This window comes from Lissotriton helveticus, chromosome 8 (genome assembly GCF_964261635.1).
Source record: "Lissotriton helveticus chromosome 8, aLisHel1.1, whole genome shotgun sequence".
Taxonomy (NCBI): Eukaryota; Metazoa; Chordata; class Amphibia; order Caudata; family Salamandridae; genus Lissotriton; species Lissotriton helveticus.
The window spans coordinates 232,349,352-232,368,422 of NC_136069.1; the positions used below are offsets into that span (position 1 = coordinate 232,349,352).

General features: G+C 46.0%; 1 protein-coding gene across 2 annotated transcripts in view; it reads left to right on the forward strand.

The window, feature by feature from the left end:
- The window catches only part of CEP57 (centrosomal protein 57), a 447,591-nt gene that overhangs the window by 379,635 nt on the left and 48,885 nt on the right, over positions 1-19,071 (forward strand). For both annotated transcript variants that reach the window (XM_078656986.1, XM_078656987.1), the window contains exon 8: positions 10,025-10,105. In XM_078656986.1, the coding sequence (XP_078513112.1) occupies positions 10,025-10,105 (81 nt within the window). The remainder of the gene's footprint in view (positions 1-10,024; positions 10,106-19,071) is intronic.

The window sequence follows — 19,071 nt, forward strand, 5'->3', positions numbered from 1 at the left end:
ATGAGTGACAGCGCAGCCATAGGTAGCGCAGCAGGCACTGTGTGTGTGCGCGCATTTTGGGATAGTCATTTTTTTGACTGGCCCACGCATGCGCACACCTAGTAGTACCTTCCCCCCGCCTCCTCCCCTACAGCACACAAACAGGCAGGGACCCGGCTCTCCCGGGTCTCATAATGGGCAGTATTTACCCTGCTCTTTAGCCAATCCTGGGCGCTGGTAATGCTGCGCCAGGATTGTATGCACGTCACCGCGCCTGGCGTGCCAAAACAACACACGACGAGGAGTGAGAGAGTCACGAGGAGAGGAGAGTAGTACTCTGTCATCATGTATGTACGTACCCTCCTCGTGAGTCGTGTGTGCCTGCTGCAGTACTGTCTCCACACAGTCAGTCGAGACTGTCGAGTGAGTCACGTCACGTCACCTGCCTCATAAAAGTAAGTTGTATTTAGAGAACAATAATCCAGAACAGACAGTCCAGAAGTGTGTCGGTGTGCGTGGTGTGTCGTGTGTCAGTCACACTACTAGTCTGGCCTAGACATGTGGGCTCTGATTACAAGAAGCCTCTCTGTGGGGCTCCGGGGCTCCAGGCATGGGCACGCTCGGCATGGATAACTGAGACCTGCATGCCGCCAATCGGCATCAGGGGACACGAGCATTGTCTTTTGGCTCGGAGGGACTTCGGCGCGCACATCAGTAAAAAAAATTAAATGGCAATCATTTCTTTGGCATTTTAGTTTTTCATCCATGGCACGTGACGGTGGGGCACACCCCCACCCGTGTTGAGAAATCGCCACTGTTTATTAAACATTACACAATAGTGCAAGTAATCTAGAAATAGTTGTGTATGAGGTAGTTAGTGTCTGATTCAAAAATACTGGCATCCTGCTGTTGCTGTCCTGGTCGTGACAATAAAACAAATACTCCCCCAAAATGACCTATTTTGCTCAATTTTATGTGGGCAGTTGTTCTGTGCGTGACTTTTGGAAGCAACTTGGCTAAAAAATTACATTTAATTGGTTTTGGGCTCTTCGGACATGATTTGCACCTGCTCTAGACAGGAGGAAAACGTTGATGCTAATTCCTTATGTAGATATTGTTACTACCCACCTTCTAAGTGCAGGTTTCCATTTTCTGCATGTAATTTTAAAGCTTTGTTAATTCCAGGTAAGTGTGTTTCCGCATGCAAATATTTTGCATGCAATTTTACCACCCACTTTTCCCTACACAGAAGCCTCAAGTAGCATGTTACTGATCGGTATATTCGGGTGGAATTAATCTGCATGCGTAAAAACTTGTAATCGCACTGAGTAAAATGAACGCATGAAACCATACAGCAACTTCGCCTTTGCTCAAAATCGGGGCCAAAGAAGGATATTCCAATAATATTTTCGAAAGAACCTATTGCCAAGACCGTGGATCACATCCAGGCGGTGCCTCCACCCTTCAAAACCCAAAAAATGTTGTTTGCATTCGTCGCTCTGAATGTTGCATATAATTCTGGTAATCACCCTCTGTTCGCTATTTTGGGCCTTTACAATTCTCACATGCCTGTTTCTTCGCTTTCTCAAAGGACATTTCACTCACTGGTGATACGTGCGGCTTCCAGTATCTACAGCTCTTTCATCTTCAACTCAACATGCGAACGTGGAAGTGGATGTGTTTGTCTTGGTTTTGAAATAGGGTTAGGGAGACTAGATTTCTCTGGTTGTTTGTGGGGGTGAGGGTGCTAGTTATCATTGAGTTCAAAGGATTTTTCCAATCTTAAAAAGGCAACTTGTAGCACTTGTAGGTAACACTGGGCAATGTTGAGGTCTGAACTAAAACTGGTTTCACTTCAGGAAGACTGATTTTTACACTTAGAAGGTTGCAGATTTATCTGCCCAGCTCCTCCTTTTCCCCATGCCCATCCTGGCTAGATTTAAGTCTGGAAGGGACTGTTAACGTGTTAATATGCAGAGTTGGTATTAAGATTTGTTTCTTTGCTTATCCGAGTCTTTAGAAATGTTTTTTGAACAGTTTACAAGAGCGCGCCTTTAATCTCTGTATCTTGTCCATCTATGCTAGATGGGACAGGAAATCTTGCAAACAGTTTCGTTCCTGCGCTTTAAGTTGGGAATTTTCTGAGTAGTGTGCCTACTTGAAAACACTACCTACGTAACAGCCTGCATGTCTGTTGCTTTTCGCTAGGCTACAAGTCTGCAGTGTATTGAGTGTTAGCTAGATATTTATTTGTGCCTATGCCAGTGCTGCCAACTGGGGATTGTCCTGAACCTTGGATGAATAATTAATAATTAATAGCTCAAATATTTTGTTACTTTTTACTGCACAGCCTTTTAACTGCAGGGCATCGACGGGAAGGAAGGTTACCGTTAAACCTGTAGAAAAGCAATCAGCCTCATTAAGAGACCTGCATTGAATTCTCAGTTTCCCACTAACTGTTCAGGCAGTTGGGTCAAGTTAACATTCTTCCACGTCCTAGGCATAGTCCCCAACATCTATTGGCCTTAGTTGCATTGCCCTGATCTCTTCAGAACAGCCCTGGTCTTGGGGTGTAGGGTGGGTTCATGCTGTGTGGGTTCATGCTGTCTCATATATAGTCCCGGGACAGGAGACATGCACTCGCATATTTCACCAATGCATTCGCACACTCTTCTCGCCTGACGGTCCTTCTTCCTGAAGGACTGCGAGTGCGCAACCCCCTTCTCACGAGTGTGTCTCAAGCCCCTGCACCCTCCCTGATTCGGTCACAGACCAGCGCCCGGGCCGTTTTTCTCCTAAGCGCTGCAGGAGTCTGTTATGAAGCTCTGTGGTTATACTGAATAAGCAGCTACTATGTTATATGACAGCTCTTTAATAATGTAATACCTGCACTTTCACAATTGCTTTATTAACCTTCCTGCTTACTCAAATTTGCTTGAAAATGCACAATTTTTCCACTATTTTTTCAAAAAATTTCCTCCTTAGGGGGTTCGGGCTCGCTCGCTACGGTGCAGTATGATTATCAGTTTCCGCCGCACCACTTTCAAATGTCACCAGCCGCCACTTTTTAAACCTAGGAACAGAAAGGAGATGTTTGCTTGCTGGCCTGAGGTTCCTAGTGGGAGCATAATGTTGAAATACAGCTTGTATGCCCTCAGGACCCAGGCCATAGTAAGCATTGTGAGTGAGGCAGAGGGTCATAAACATATTTCTGCGATCCATAGGGAGCCAATGCAGAGAAAGAAGAGAAGCCGAGACTGAGTGGTGTTTAGGCAAGTTTATCACCAGCCTGGCAGCAGTGTTCTGCACCAACTGCAGGCGCCGCAGCTGCCCCTTGTTAATGCCCAAATAAAGGGCATTGCAATAGTCCAGTCTGGGCAGTATCAGTGTAACTACTACTTGTTTGCGTGAGGCAAATGAATTAGCCCAAAACAGGTAGACACCGTCCTGCTGGTCTGAAAATTCAAAGAAGGGGAATTGTCCACCAAAACTCCCAAGTTTTTTCCATTGGAGACTAGACTTGGGCAGGTGCCCAAAGAGTCAGGTCACCACTCTCCGGACCAGATGTCCAACTTGCCCCAAAAATCAGAACCTCCGTCTTCTCGCCATTTAATTTCAGATAGTTTTGCACCATCCATGACGAGACTGCTTGCATGCAATTTTAAAGTTGCGAGCGGAGTCACTGACCTGAGTGATGGACACCATGATTTGCGTGCCATCCGATATGACAACACTTTCAAACCAAACGTTTTTACCACGTTTGCCAGCGGGGCAACATAGATATTAAACAACGTAGGGCTAAGGGAAGAGCACATGTCTGCCAAAAACCTCTAGACATGATTCAATGTCCTCGTTTATCATCTACTTGGGCATAATGTGTACTAACATATTCTCTAGTGTTTAGCCCACTACGTGGCACACCACACAACCAGTGCAACATGCAAAGTTGGCACTTTTATTTTATTTGTTTAACGTACACACCCATCCACTATCTCAATATATCGAGACTCGGTCACAAACATGTAAGGTTCTGTCCACTGTCCTTCTCAACACCTCCTATTAAGGATATTTCATGTACCGAGTGATGGTAACCCTGTTATTTTTTTGTGCTTCATTTGTACAGATGTAGAAAATTTCCCTGATGAAGGGCCTATAGAGCCTGAAATGCATTGGGATTGATCAATTGGCACTTCAATATTCACGCCAATCCAAGCTACCTTTCTATATTTGTGGAATTAACAGTTCACGTGTCCACAATTGATATATGAAAAAGAATTTATTAAAAAAATAAAGAATACATTCAACTGTTGGACTACATACGGTCTAAAGAGTTACTAAACCGGATCACTCCACACGTTTGGAGAATAAGCAGTGCACTGAGGGGAAGTCTCCCCTAGGGGGACGCTTCATAAGATAGCCTACAGCTCACTCACTGACATCTGGAGACACACACACCCTGATTCTAGAGATTACACATTTTACTCAGCTGCCTATAAATCCTGCACTCGCATAGACCATTTCCTCATAACAGATGCCTTAAAAGACTATGTAGGGGACACCTCCATTGAGCCTCACTCCCTGTCAGATCATGCCCCAATCTCGCTATAGCTGAATCTCCGCACCTTCCCAACCCACCCATCTCGGTGGCGGTTACGAGATGCCTTGCTACAATCTGCACAAATGGTAAAAACAATACACACAACTATCACAAATTATCTTCGACACAAGGGGATGGGAGCATACTGCTTAACTTCCCAGCACAGTTCACCCCTTAGCATTATGGTAAATGCAGTTCACTTTAAATGCTTACCTGTGCTTTTGCTGAAGTGTTTTACCAAAGTTGGTGCAGGTTACTACTTTGAAACTCTAGACAAGGGTTTCTGGATATTATCCTTCATCAGTAGAGTTAAAAAATGAAATTCATCTGGGATTGCTGAAAAAGCTGCCGCAATCCCATCCGGTCTCAGTACCTTTCTCTGGCGAACAGGTGTATCTCCAAAAACTCATCAGCTCAGTGACTCAAGGGATATCATAACCTTAATGACCGCGAGGACGTGCGCCTTCCTCTGTATGGGAGTCATTAAAACAAGTGGTATGGGGGAGCTAATTGCGATCTCCGCGGGAGAGAATAGGCTGCGCACAGAAAAGCATAAGCAGATAGAGACGGCAGTAGTAGAGTTTGAGTCCATTCTTAACCATCTGTGGCGGGAACTGGAAAAACAGCGTCTTGTTCTACTGTACCTTGACCAAGCGGAATACGCCTTGCTGCGCCTCCAGCTTAAATTCTTTTAGTGGTGACCGCTTCAGCCGCATGCAAGCTCATAGACTGCGATACAAGGAAAACTCTGGATCTGTCTCAACGATCTGGACCCCTTCTGGAACCGAAATATGTTAAGATTTCAAGATTGCAAAGGCCTTCCAAGCTTTCTATTGCAGGTTGTATGCGGGTGAGGACTCTCCCTCCGGCGACATAGACTCCTATAATCGGATGACTCGGATTCCAGCTGAGATAGCTACGCAGCTGGATCGCCTCATCCAGGTCCACGAAGCGATATCGGCAATCACTCTCCTCAAACTACTAAAGCACCTGGCCCGACGGCTTCACCCCTTTGTTTTATAAAAAGTATTGCCAGATCCTAGCCCCTCTACTGGCAGTTGTTCAACTTGTTTCTCGATACTGGGCAGCAACCGGAGTTGCTAATCGAGGCATCCATCTCGGTTATCCTAAAGCCCCACAGGGGATCCCTTATAATGCGAGTCCTACCACCCTATCTCGCAACTCAATACGGACGCGAAGATCTTAACAAGCATTTTGGCTGCCCGCCTGAATCCCCTTAGACTCCTGTATTCGGCTGACTCGGATTTCAGCGGCAATAGCTACGCAGCTGGATCGCCTCATCGAGGTCAACGAAGCGATATCGGCAATCACTCGCCTTAAACTACTAAAGCACCAGGCTGACGGCTTCACCCCTTTGTTTCATAAAAAGTATTGCCAGATCCTAGCCCCTCTACTGGCACAGTTGTTCAACTGAGCGGCTACCTGAGTCGCTAATCGAGGCATCCATCTTGGTTATCCTCAAGCCCCACAGGGATCCCTTATAATGCGGGTCCTACCACCCCATCTCGCTACTCAATACGGACGCGAAGATTTTCACAAGCATTTTGTCTGCCTGCCTCAATCCCCTCATGGCGGGCCTGATCGACCCGGAGCAGGCCGGGTTTATTCCCTCGAGGCAATGTGGGGACAATACAAAATGGCTTTTAAATCTCACAGATCTCAACTGGCCGGTCCTCGAAAGAACTACTCTCTGTCGACGCGGAAAAAGCGTTCAACAGAGTCCACTGGCCTTTCTTGTTCAGCACACTTTGCCGGTTTGGGTTCAGGACAGGTTCCTAGCCTGGACTCGCTGCATTTACAGTGTCCCTAGAGCATTGATCAAGGCCAGCGGGTTCTCCTCCAGGCCCTTCTCCATACACCAAGGTATGATATAGGGCTGCCCCCTGTCCCCATTGCTTTTTGCGCTCTGCATGGAGCCGATGGCGCAAAGAATTCAAGATCCCAGATCCTAAACCTCTCTGCCCCCCACCATTGACAGCATCACTGCTTGCGCAGTTGCCCTTCTCATTGGTCGAGGACACGATCCCTTACTTGGGCATTCTCTTGGCTTGAACGCCTGAAAAGACACTGGTGGCCAACTACAGTTCCCTACTAGACCAAACCACTAAGACCTTAAATACCTGGTCCCGGACAGGTATTTCGTGAGCTGGGCGCATAACCGCAGTCAAGATAACAATCTTACCGTGCATCCTCTTTGTATTAGGCCATTCCCCACTGACCCTGCGGAACTTGCAGCGCGCCATCAACCGCTTCATTTGGGGCAGCAAGGAAACAGGCCTCAGCTTCCAACATATTGCTAAAGCCAAAGCAGATGGTGGGTACCCATGATCTCAAGATACTTCCAAGCGTCCCAACTATGCTTCATACTAGAATGGAGCCCTCCTCTATCAGAGAAGCATTGCTCCTTTATGGACTAAACAATCGCTGGAGTAAACCTCTGGAGGGAGGTTTGGCTTCCCTGCAAACATAGAGCATGGGGACTTTACTCTTCCCCAGTTACAGCAAACACTTTAAAGGTTTGGGATGCTGCGGCACTCTGTCACAGCCTTACAACGTCCCCCTCCCTGATGAAGCCTGTGGTTGATAACCCAGACTTTCCCCCAGGATGTGGGTCTGAGAAATTTCAGCGATGGCGTGAGCAAAGATGCAAAAGAGAAGGCTCAATGTTCAACCACCACGGGATCATTCCCTTTGAGCAGCTCCAGAGAGATTATTCGCTACAGGCATCTGACCTCTTCCCCTACAACCAGGTAAGTACATTGGGAAACTTCCCCAGGAATGAGACCGGGTGCATCCCGCCAAATGACCCACTTTGAAAAATGGCTTAAAACCAAAAAAGATGATAAACGCACCATCTCGGCACTATACGCACTCCTATCAGTGTCCCCTATAGTCATAAAGTCCAGGCGGCAGCTGTGATGGGAGGTAGAACTAGGCCGAACACTATCTGATAAAGACTGGCAGGACATACGCTATAGAATGCACCACACAACACACAACATGCCGGGCACAGAGGCAGCGTAAAAAGTAGCGTCTGATTGGTACTGAACACCTGCCCGACTACACAACTGGAACAAAGCTTTCTCCACGTCATGCTGGCGAGTGTGCGGGCAGACAGGATCTCTAATACACCGCCTATGACACTGCCCCAAACTGGTAAGATATTGGGAGCTGGTCCTTAACGACCTAGATGAAGCTTTTAACACTAGCATCCAACGCTTCCTAGTCTATACCTTCCTGGGCCTCTACAATCCCCTGGCCTTTCCCTTGCGCTCACTCAGAGGGAGACAAATAGCCTTAGCACTACAAACAGCTAGACAGGTCCTGCTGGCCAACTGGGAAACGGCGATAGGTCCAGACCATATGGCATGGCTGAGGAGACTGTGGGTTGCATTGGCCATGGAGCGCATATTAATGATGCTTGATAACCGGGCTCAAACCTATTCTGAATTATGGGCACCATTTAGCACAATCCTAGTGAAAGACTTTAGGGAGGCGATTTGTCCCCAATACTTACAAATTTTACGCCTAACATCTAACAAACAAGAAGAGTCCACAGGCTCACGGTGAGGAGCAACTGATGCCTTCACACTGAGACACTACCCCCCATCTGGGGTATTCACACATGGTGGTGCGGGGGGAGGAAGGGGATGGGGAAACGGATGGAGTTAGGGTGGGATCCTCTTCTTGGGCTGTTTCTCTTTTCTCTTTCTTAGTTATACATGGTTATCTCTCTGACATTGCACACTGCTTGTCAAAGGCATGAACTATTTCATCACGACACTCGCTGCCGGCCTCCAGGTTGTTGGCATATTGCTGTGTATTCTTCATTCGCAATTCATTCGCTGCCAGCCAGTGGTTGTATGTGTAAGCTGTGGTATGGCTTGTTCAAACAAAAAGAATTGTTCCATAAATAGTATATTGACAGCAAAGGGAGCCATTCCCATGCTGCCAAGCTGGCCCTCTCGATGCCAGCACACTCACTGCTGCATTGGGAGTGGCAGCTTCCTGCTCCATGCAAGCAGGGATTGCATATTCGGTGTGCAGCCCTTCCTCTGTTCATGGGAGCTGTAGGGCACACCACAGTGTGGGGGGATCGTGGAGGCGCTCAATCATATGTGTCCTTATTATCCCGGGAATTAGTTCCCCAGTACTCATTACGCTGCCCTCCTGGGTTGATTAGGGACTCTGATGGTAGCAAATACTTGGGGGGACAGCCCCATGTATGCCCCGTTCCCAAATTGAAATATGAGCTTGGGGTCCTGGGATCCCTTCTAACTGTAGCACCCCATGGGGAGGAAGGGGCCCCCAAGGGCAGGGAAAATATCCGGGAGTTGTACTCTCCTTCCCTAAATGTAAATTAAAAAAATGAACACCCCTCAGACCTTTGCCCACCCTGAGGGTTATTATTATTTTTTTTAAGTTGAAAAAGGGTGTCCTGCTCTTTAATTTTTTTAATACTTTTACTGTTTTACTACCACTGTATTATGTAAAATAAAGCTGATGGTCATTTATAAAGCATTGACAGGAACTGCCCTGCACCAAACAATGTTTTCTTTTTTCTTTTCATAAAGAAAATCTCTTGTGTGCACATCTCCTCCAGTTGCGAGATGATCGGGGCATCTCACTGGCACCGTGTTTTGCTTTTGTATATCTAATTAAGATAATGCTACAATGTTTTGTTGTTTTATATGTGTATTGTATTATGCACGGAAAATGTTGATAAAGACGTTTAAAAAAATAATCTCTAAGTGGGATTTTCTTTTTAAAAATAAATTGTTCTCCTTCCCATGGGCTTCCTTTCCTATGGTGAGTGGAGCATTTAGCAGTTTTCACTGCCCATTGCCCTAGTGTGACGTGCTTTGAAAACTGGCCTTTAATTCCACCCATCTTAATCAGGTGGGCAGAATTACAGGTCTGCCACCAATGGTCCTTACCCCACAGCGCTGTCGAAGGGGTTAAATCACAGTTGAGACAGAGTAGTCTCTGCTGTTAATAAACCAAGGTCTACATTCAGCAGGTGACTACATTCTTGGCGGTAAGGATACTCTGTAGCCTTGGAAATGGAGTATCCTTACCGCCAGGAATTAAATCAGCCCCAAAGTCCCTTAGTCCTAAAATGAGTTTTGGACCCCTGATCACCCCAGTGCCACCCCTTTTTCTTGGCCTATGTTTGACACATTTTCCAGGAAGGAGCTGAGGCGGATGAGCATTTTTTGGGGAAAGTTGTGAAGATTCGTAAGACAGCACCAAAGTTATTCGCAAACTAAAACATCAATTTCTTATAGAATCCTGGTTCTAACTAGAACTACACCTTGGCAGCATAGTAGAGAGTGGGTTTGAAAATAAATAGATAAAATCACTGTTATATTTACTGTTACTGTTACGTTTCATGTACATTTTTTATGTATTTTCTCTAATCTTCAGAAACCAGTACACTCGAGACATTCACAAGGACAGCCACACTACAGACTAAGTCTGAGTGATGTACCATTTGTAGCTGGAAAGGTGAGTATTGTTTACCCTACATGTAGAATAAGAACCAAACAAAATACCATGTATTCAGGGTTTTGTATTCGAATTACGTTGAAAAATGGGAATATTAGAAGTAGATTGTTTTATCTAAATGAACAGGTAAGGGACGACGGTGGCAGCATCTCCCGACCCCTCTTGGCGCCTACAAGCATATTTAGAGCAGATGCTCTGCTGAAAAATTGTTTAAATTGTATGAATTTTAAAATTGATGGCTAATTTTAAAAAGAATAAGGAAATCAAAGGGGGGAGTAAAGAGGTGGTGCCGGTGGGCACGTCCTCCTCTTATCAGGGTTGTAGGTTAATCAAAAAGGGCCACCTCACATTGGGTGGATGTGTATCCAGATGTCATTGGAATACATCATCTTTGTTAAAATACCCCTCACACACCAAAAGGGCCCTTGGTGTCATGCTTCATCATCGGGGTCTTCCCGTCCCGCTGCGGGGCGGGGCAGTGCTGCGACAAGCGGATACGCTGGAGCACCTTTAGATGGAGGTGCTATGTGTTAGGAGTGAGTGTCAGTGGGGTCAGGAGTGATATAAGTGTAAGTTAAAAAATACCAGGCCTAGTGGAAAAAAGAATTTTATTAAACACTGGCTGGTATTATTAAAAGAAAAGTGAAGCGGAGAGATGGAGCAGGTTAATGGGCTCTCTCTCCTAAGTGGGTCAACATGTTTCGAGGCGCGGGGCCTCTTTGTCAGGACCTAGGGGAGATCCCCCTGTCACTCACTAGTGTTTCTCCACAGAGGTAGAAAAGTGTATGTACAAAAAGTGAACAAAAAAGGACTATGTGAGTAACTACAATTAATAATTACAACACATATGCTACCACACTAATAATGTAGTTTGCTTATCAGAGGGGGGGTCAATGCCTCATGAGCCAGCTTAAGACAGAAGGGTATGGTGGGGTCTCAATGTGCCCCTAGCACGCTTGTGCTTCCTCCTCCGTCCCCGGCTTCCGTGGATATGAACATAGTCCTTTTTTGTTCACTTTTTGTACATACACTTTTCTACCTCTGTGGAGAAACACTAGTGAGTGACAGGGGGGATCTCCCCTAGGTCCTGACGAAGAGGCCCCGCGCCTCGAAACATGTTGACCCACTTAGGAGAGAGAGCCCATTAACCTGCTCCATCTCTCCGCTTCACTTTTCTTTTAATAATACCAGCCAGTGTTTAATAAAATTCTTTTTTCCACTAGGCCTGGTATTTTTTAACTCACACTTATATCACTCCTGACCCCACTGACACTCACTCCTAACACATAGCACCTCCATCTAAAGGTGCTCCAGCGTATCCGCTTGTCGCAGCACTGCCCCGCCCCGCAGCGGGACGGGAAGACCCCGATGATGAAGCATGACACCAAGGGCCCTTTTGGTGTGTGAGGGGTATTTTAACAAAGATGATGTATTCCAATGACATCTGGATACACATCCACCCAATGTGAGGTGGCCCTAATTTTAAAAAGAACCCAGCACTTAGTATTAGCGGTGGATAGCTGTAAAGTTGAAGTTGAGTAATAATTTTAACTGCACTCACTCTGTGTCGGCATTTCGCACATTGCCGGTGCTGCTAGGGGCTCATATTGTACTTTTAGCCGTCTGTGCTCAATACTCCAGCCTGCCCGCCCCGGTGCGACTCGGCAGCCAATACCGTAGTGAGGAGGGCGGGGCAGGTAAGAGCCAGACACCCACAGGAAGTCGAGCGGTTAACGCTCTAGCTGTCCACTTCTGAGGGCTATTTAGGCTGCGAAGAGGCACCGGCCATTTGCGGTAAGGGACGACGGTGGCAGCATCTCCTGACCCCGCTTGGCGCCTGCAAGCATATTTAGAGCGGATGCTCTGCTGAAAAATTGTTTAAATTGTATGAATTTTAAAATTGATTGCTAATTTTAAAAAGAACCCAGCACTTAGTATTAGCGGCGGATAGCTGTAAAGTTGAAGTTGACTAATAATTTTAACTGCACTCACTCTGTGTTGGCATTTCGCACATTGCCGGTGCTGCTAGGGGCTCACATTGTACTTTTAGCCGTCTGTGCTCAATACTCCAGCCTGCCCGCCCCGGTCCGACTCGGTAGCCAATACCATAGTGCGGAGGGCGGGGCAGGTAAGGGCCAGACACCCACAGGAAGTCGAGCGGTTAGCGCTCTATCTGTCCACTTCTGAGGGCTATTTAGCCCCTCGTCGGATCTAGCGTGCAGCAGTTGCGCGCAGCGGGGCGCCTAAGCCAGCGCCTAAGACGAGCCAAAGACCAGCCCGTCTGTGCCCGTCCGCGACAGGACGGGGCTGGGGGCTATTGCGAGACCCACCGACGCCTCAGGAGTCTCCACCACCATCCGAAGAACCTACTCCTTCCAGGTATTATTAGGGATACAAGACCGTCTCTCAAGGGCCTGTGATAATAGGGCTGGAATAAGCCTAGAGGGCCCGTTCGCATGCCGCTACTGTAAAGCACAGTTCCACCTACTATCAGAGGACAGGGACCCCACTGATAACCCATTTGACAGGGCGCTAAAAGAACACCACACAGCCCTGAGTAACAAGATGGGCGTTAGCATACCCCCAGGGAGTAAAAATCTGCTCTGCAACATTAGATCTTTATCGAAACACGGCACAGAGGTATGGGACCTCATATCATCAGAGGAACCGGACCTATGTTTCCTGACAGAAACCTGGCTAAAGCCACACTCAGTTCCGGCGATAACTCTGGGAATTCCAGCCGTGTATAAAATAGTCAGGCTAGATCGACCCACCAAGATAGGAGGGGGGATAGCAATTGTTCACAAACAGGAAATCAAAGTCACTGTGATTGATGAGCTATGTACCCCTGAGTTAGAATAACTGATATTTAAAATCAACTCTACGCCTAAAGAGAGCAGGAAAGGAGCCTTGGTTTATCGCCCTCCTGGCCCGTGTACCAATCTTTCTGTCTCGCTTATAGAGGCTCTAGCACCCCATGTGCATGGTAACAATGATTTCCTACTCTTAGGAGATTTCAATGTCCACAGCAAGTTAATAGATTGTAATGAGGCACAAACCTTACTCATGGATCATGAATCACTGGGTCTAAAACAAATTAATAGTGGCCCCACACATCAGGCAGGACACACCCTGGATCTAGTTCTATCTAACTCCCCTGACCAAGTGCATGCCCCCATATCAAGTAGAATGGACGGATCATTTCGTCATTGAATTCTACACCCTCATTATCAATCTGCCCTGTACAGGACAGATTGCCTTACCTAGTAAAAGGAGACCATGGCACAAAATGACTCCTGAGTCCTTTAAAGAGAGATATAAAGAACCCACGCCCGGCCCCACTGAAGATGTTGTAACTGCTTTGACCAGATTTGAAGGGGCGGTTGCTGAAGCTATAAACGATATCATCCCATTAAAAGTATTTAAGCCACGCCCAGCATACAAACAAGAAGTCTGGTTCTCGGAACACTTAGGATCTCTCAAACAAATCACTAGGAAACTAGAAAAGAAATGGAGAGCATCTTGCTTGGTCGAAAACAAGAAAAATTATAGGGACTCCCTTGCGGCCTACCACAAAGCCATTCGCGCTGCGCGCAAAAGTCATATTGCATCACAACTTTCGGCGGCTGGAAAAAACGCGAAAGTATTATATCAAATCCTGCAGTCATTTACAAAACCAGCAGCTTGTGAGACCGCAGAAGTGGCGTCGCAGAAACTATGTGATGACACCTCCTTATTTTTTATGGAAAAAATCGATGGGATATATGACAAAATTATCAGCTCCAACCAATCCGACGGGGAAGATAAAACCCCTCCACGGACTATGGAAGAACAATCTCATCCCACCCTCTCCCTCGCTATATTTCCTCCCATCTCTGTAGAGGAGGAGATGTCACTAATCACCCAGATTAAGAGTGGGTGTCCAACGGATACCATCCCTGCACGTATCATGCCAATGCTTGCTAACGATCTGGGTCCTGGGATCCAGAAATTAGTAAACCTCTCTCTTAGCACAGGAGAGGTTCCATTAGGGTGGAAAAGGGAATTGGTTAGGCCATTAAGAAAAAACACCGCAACCCCCTGGACAGAATTGTCCAACCTTAGGCCAATCTCCCTGCTCCCCTTCCTAGGCAAACTCATTGAGAAGTTTGTCAATCGACATCTGTCCAATTACATCGAATTGGCAGGAGGGCTGGACCACTCCCAGTCAGGGTTCAGGCCAAGACACAGTACCGAGACCACCCTGATGTCAGTCGCGGACGATCTACATATGTTCAGGCAGTGTCAGCAGTCCTGTGCTTTAGAGTTTCAAAGGTGTTAATCTCTCTGTCTGAGATGCGTCACACCTACGGTGGGATTCGAGACTCCTGTATGCATTTCTCCCGATAACTCTCCTTCCGTGAGTGCTGAAAAAGGTCAGGAATGACTGGGCCCATGTCATCCCAGTGGCCCTGAATTGGGTAAGGAGGGTATGGTATCCGTAGCTTCTGAACAAGAGCAACGGTCTTCCAATCTGGCTGCCATTACTGGAGAATCTGCTGTCATAGCAGCAGGGCAGGGTCTTACAACCAGAACATCGCAATCTTCACCTTAATTCTTGGAGATTAGCAGGGACGGCTGAACACCTTTGATTTTCCTTTGGAGGTGGTTCATATCATCCTGGCATCCCGGCATCCCTCAACAAAAAACTGTATACACCTGTCGTTGGGACTAATTTGTGGTATGATGTGGCACACAGTAGGTAGTCCCCCTCCAGGCCAAGTTGTTTGATGTTTTGTTGTTTGTTCTCTCTCTCTCCTGGCAAAACTTTACTTTGGGCACAGTCTAAGGTTACCTTTGGCTCTTTCGGACTTTTAACGAAGGCCAGACCAGCCCTCTTTATTTAAATGAACTGTTGTGATGTTTTTTCTAAAGGACTTCAACAATTGTTTCCTCTTTCTCCTTTTGTTATGCCGCAGTGGAATTTTAGCCTGGTCCTCTCCCATTTGATGTGTACTCCTTTTAAGTCTCTGCACAGCTCTTCTTTGTGAGCTTCGAGCTTTAAGATGGTGTTCCTCTGTCCCATTACATTGTCACAACAGGTGAGTGAGCTCCAAACTCAGTGTAAACCCAACGCATACCACCTTTTTAAAAAAAATTGTTTTTAGACAAACTGGTTCTACAGACCCTGACATCCTTTCTTCACAAAGTAGCAATGTCATTCCATGTCGGTCAAACCATCAACTTGCCGCAGTTCTATGCTCCACCTCACCCTTTAAGAAAGAAGAGAGACTCCATCGCCTAGACCACAAAGGAAAGCTGAACTTTTACCTCTATCGTAATAGAGAAGACAGAGTAGACGTTAACCTCTTTGTAGGTGTCGCAGGAGCAAAGAAGGGAACAGCCAGACTGGTCAAGGGCTATTCCACTAGAGCCTAGGCTGCTACTACTGCATTGGTGCATGAAGTTTCTGTCCTGGACTTTTGCCACACATCTACGTGGGAGTCCCTCAACACGTTCACAAGGCAGTATGGTCGAGACAGTCAGGTTTGCTGAAAGGGCTAGTTCACCTTGTGGAGAAGTGTGGCTCACCGATTAGAGCGACAGACGCTGAGGCAGAGGTCTGGCACGGGACCAGGGTTCAATCCCCGTCGCGGCAGGGTCTTGGGCTCAATGTCCTCGGACCCGATAATTCTCACCCTGGTGCCTACTCTAATCATGGGTTCCACTCTGCAACTCTGGGAAATAGCTTGCTTAATCTCCACACCGGGCTTAACAACGCTAGGATTCCTGGCTTCACCTTGGGGTGCCCAGGAGTGGACACCTCACAGGAACAGGCCAGGAAGGGTTCCACAGCGGTATTCGTACAGCGCTTAGAGACCCCTGGGTGATAGGCGCTATACAAGTGCAAATTACATTTACCTGCTCGGCTCATATTGGGCTTTTTGGTTTAAGCCTATTCAAAGACCCACCTCCGAATAGGTATTGCTTTGGTATCTATTCAAAAGGTGAGAATCTGCGAATAGAAGCCTCTATGAGAAAAACAAGTTACTTACCTTTGGTAAAACTTTCTGTTATAGAATTGAGCTAATTGCAGATTTCTCACCGAACCTACCCTTTCTGTGAATGGGCTCTTCCAGGAAAAAGATCTCAAAGTCTAGGAATCTACACACTCGTCAGTAGCAATTTGCTGTTGGGGCTTTGCGCCTGGGGGTGTGGACAGCCTCCAACAACTGATATCAGCACATGGAATGGCGCCAATATTGGCTCTGCACGTCATTTCTGGAGCAGAACAACATCAGTGCGGTCCTGGACTACACCTCCTACCTGCACGCAGCAGTGCTGCTCAAAAGTTTCTGGACCCAGTCTGGTGAAGAATTTAAAGGGTGCGGAATCTGCGGTTGGCTAGAGTCTCTACCAGGAAGAGTGTTGAAGAAGGTAAGTAATTTGTCATCCGGATCCATCTGACTGCCATTTTAAATTTCAGAAGAGTACTGAATCAGCCATCCCGTTAGTCTAGTAGACTTGTTAAGGTGTCACTGAAGGGTATTTTCTGCCTGTACAACATCCTCCACCCTCAGGGCAGCTGAGTGTGGTGCTATCTCAGTTTACAAAGAGTCCTTATGAGCCAATAAAATGGCCACAATGTCTCCTGGTATCTCTTCTTTTAGTCTTACATGAGCTAGAAGAGCCTAATAGAAACATTTCTCCAGTTCAGAGATAATAGTTATCCCAAGGACACAGTTATCCTAAATATAAATCCGCATTTTATACCCAAGGTGTCATCTGACTTTTATCTGAATGAGCCAGTAATTCTGAAGACCTGCTTTCCAAACCCAAATACTGCAACTGAACGAGCACTTCATTCTTTGGACGTTAAAAATGCTTGACATTTTATATTGACTGAACCAACCAATTCAGGAAATCTGACCAACAGCTGGTGGCTTATAGTCATCCACGAAAAAGAAAACCATTAATGTAACAATTTATAGCTTGCGGAGTATCTTCAGTAATATGGGTCTGTCATAAAGAAGCAGGGCATCCTCTCCAAGGAGGAGTAAAAGTGTATTCAACAAGAAGTGTGTATGCACACATCTTTTCACCAGTATGTCCATTGCGGATATTTGCAGGGCAACAACGTAGAAAAACAGACACACTTTAGCTGAACATCACTGTCTAGAGTCAACCCTAGAAAGAGATGCAGCTGTAGGAAAAGCAATTCTACATATTTTATTTCAATAAGATCAGTGTGTTTAGCCTTCATTAACATCCAGCCTCGAAATGTTGTTCAATTTGAAATTTCTTCTTGCTATTATGATTGAAGTATGTGAATATATGAAAGATCCAATACCGAAGAAGAAAAAATGATACTCACATACAACTAAAGATTTCCAGTATTTGTATCATTCATAGTTTCACGTGCGACCCACCTTCTTCAACTGAGGCACGCCTGCATTAGACGTTTCTAACAGTTGTGCTTCGAAATCTGAACTGCGATAGGTTGGGGTCGGGCAGGGTGGAGAATCTGCTTTTATAATGGTGTAAATAGGTTAATGTTGTGACTATGCTAAAGCCTTTCTTTGTATGTTTAGCATTGTACTAATCACTATGTCTACAATGGCCTCCCATTTTGATGTTGGGGATGATTCAAGGATGTGAATCCATGAAAGATATCACAATTGGAGAACTTCAGTTACAGTTCCATTAAGTTGGGAAATAGTGACTTAATTAGGATATTTCGCGCCTGTATTCAACCTAACTGCTAGTTTCTGAGATGCCCCATTTCTAAACGTTTATAGACACTTAAAGAAGTATGTTTTACTAAATGGATGTTTTTCTACTGTACCTCTGGCATTGTAATGCCATTGTTGCACTTACAGTGAAGCAAGTACAATAGGGCTACCCCTAGGAGACTGTGTAAATACTAAAATAGCCAAACTAGGAGCTCCTGATACAGTAACTTAAATGTCATTTCAACTTAATCAAAGTGGTTTGTGTAAACAGAATCCAACCACTAGCAACAATGAAAGAACTTTAGAAAATATATATGTATAATTGCACTTTCGGATGGCTTGCCAGCAACATCCTTCTGTTTTTTGGTACAGTACAACTCTAATAATATTTTGTTGGGTGGCACTGGAGAACTGCATCTTCTGCATTTTTTGACTTAAATGTCTTTTCTTTAACAAAACTTTATTTAGTTGCATGAATCAAATTGAAATTGTGTGCATACTTAATAGTATCTTACTTTTTGCGACATTAAAAGAAAGATAAAGAATTGCTGTTCCCATAATCTTTCATTTAAAAAAGAAAATTTAAACGGCCAATCATCTACAACTTACTCATGAGCTGCTTCTTTAAGACAAAAATAAATAATAGAAATATGTAAAACAGTTTTGATTTGCTTTTACTCTGCGGGGTGATGCTGTTGCTGCCCAGACGTGGGTCCCTTGCTCACTTTGCCACTAGATTCAAAGTAGCCTGGCTGATGAGGGGTATTACCCCGTAACTGGTCCCAGGATGCTTGTTTGCAGGCCAGGGAAGACATGGATTGTCAGGTAGGGTACGTCTGTTCTCATGAGGCTTACGGTCAAGGCTGATTTTCATATGGTTGGGTCTGAACTGGGGTGGCGAAGTGAGCTAAAGAACGATGATGGATTCAACCCAGATCTGTGACTGGGGGTGAGTGTCTGAAAAGTTTCAGCACTCCGTCCATAGTATCCTTGTGTTTATTTTGTTCGCCCGAAGTTGGCAGGTGATGTGCAGACGTGGGTCCCTCGCTCACTTTGCCACTGGATTCAAGCTAGCCTGGCTGATGTGGGGTGTTACCCTGACACCGGTCCCAGAATGCTTGTTTACGGCATAGGGAAGACCTGGCTTGGCAGTACGGGCTGGATTGTTCCCATGAGACACAGGGTCAAGGCTGATTTGCATATTGTTGGGTCTGAACCGGGGTGGTGAAGTGAACTAAAGAACTATGATGGATT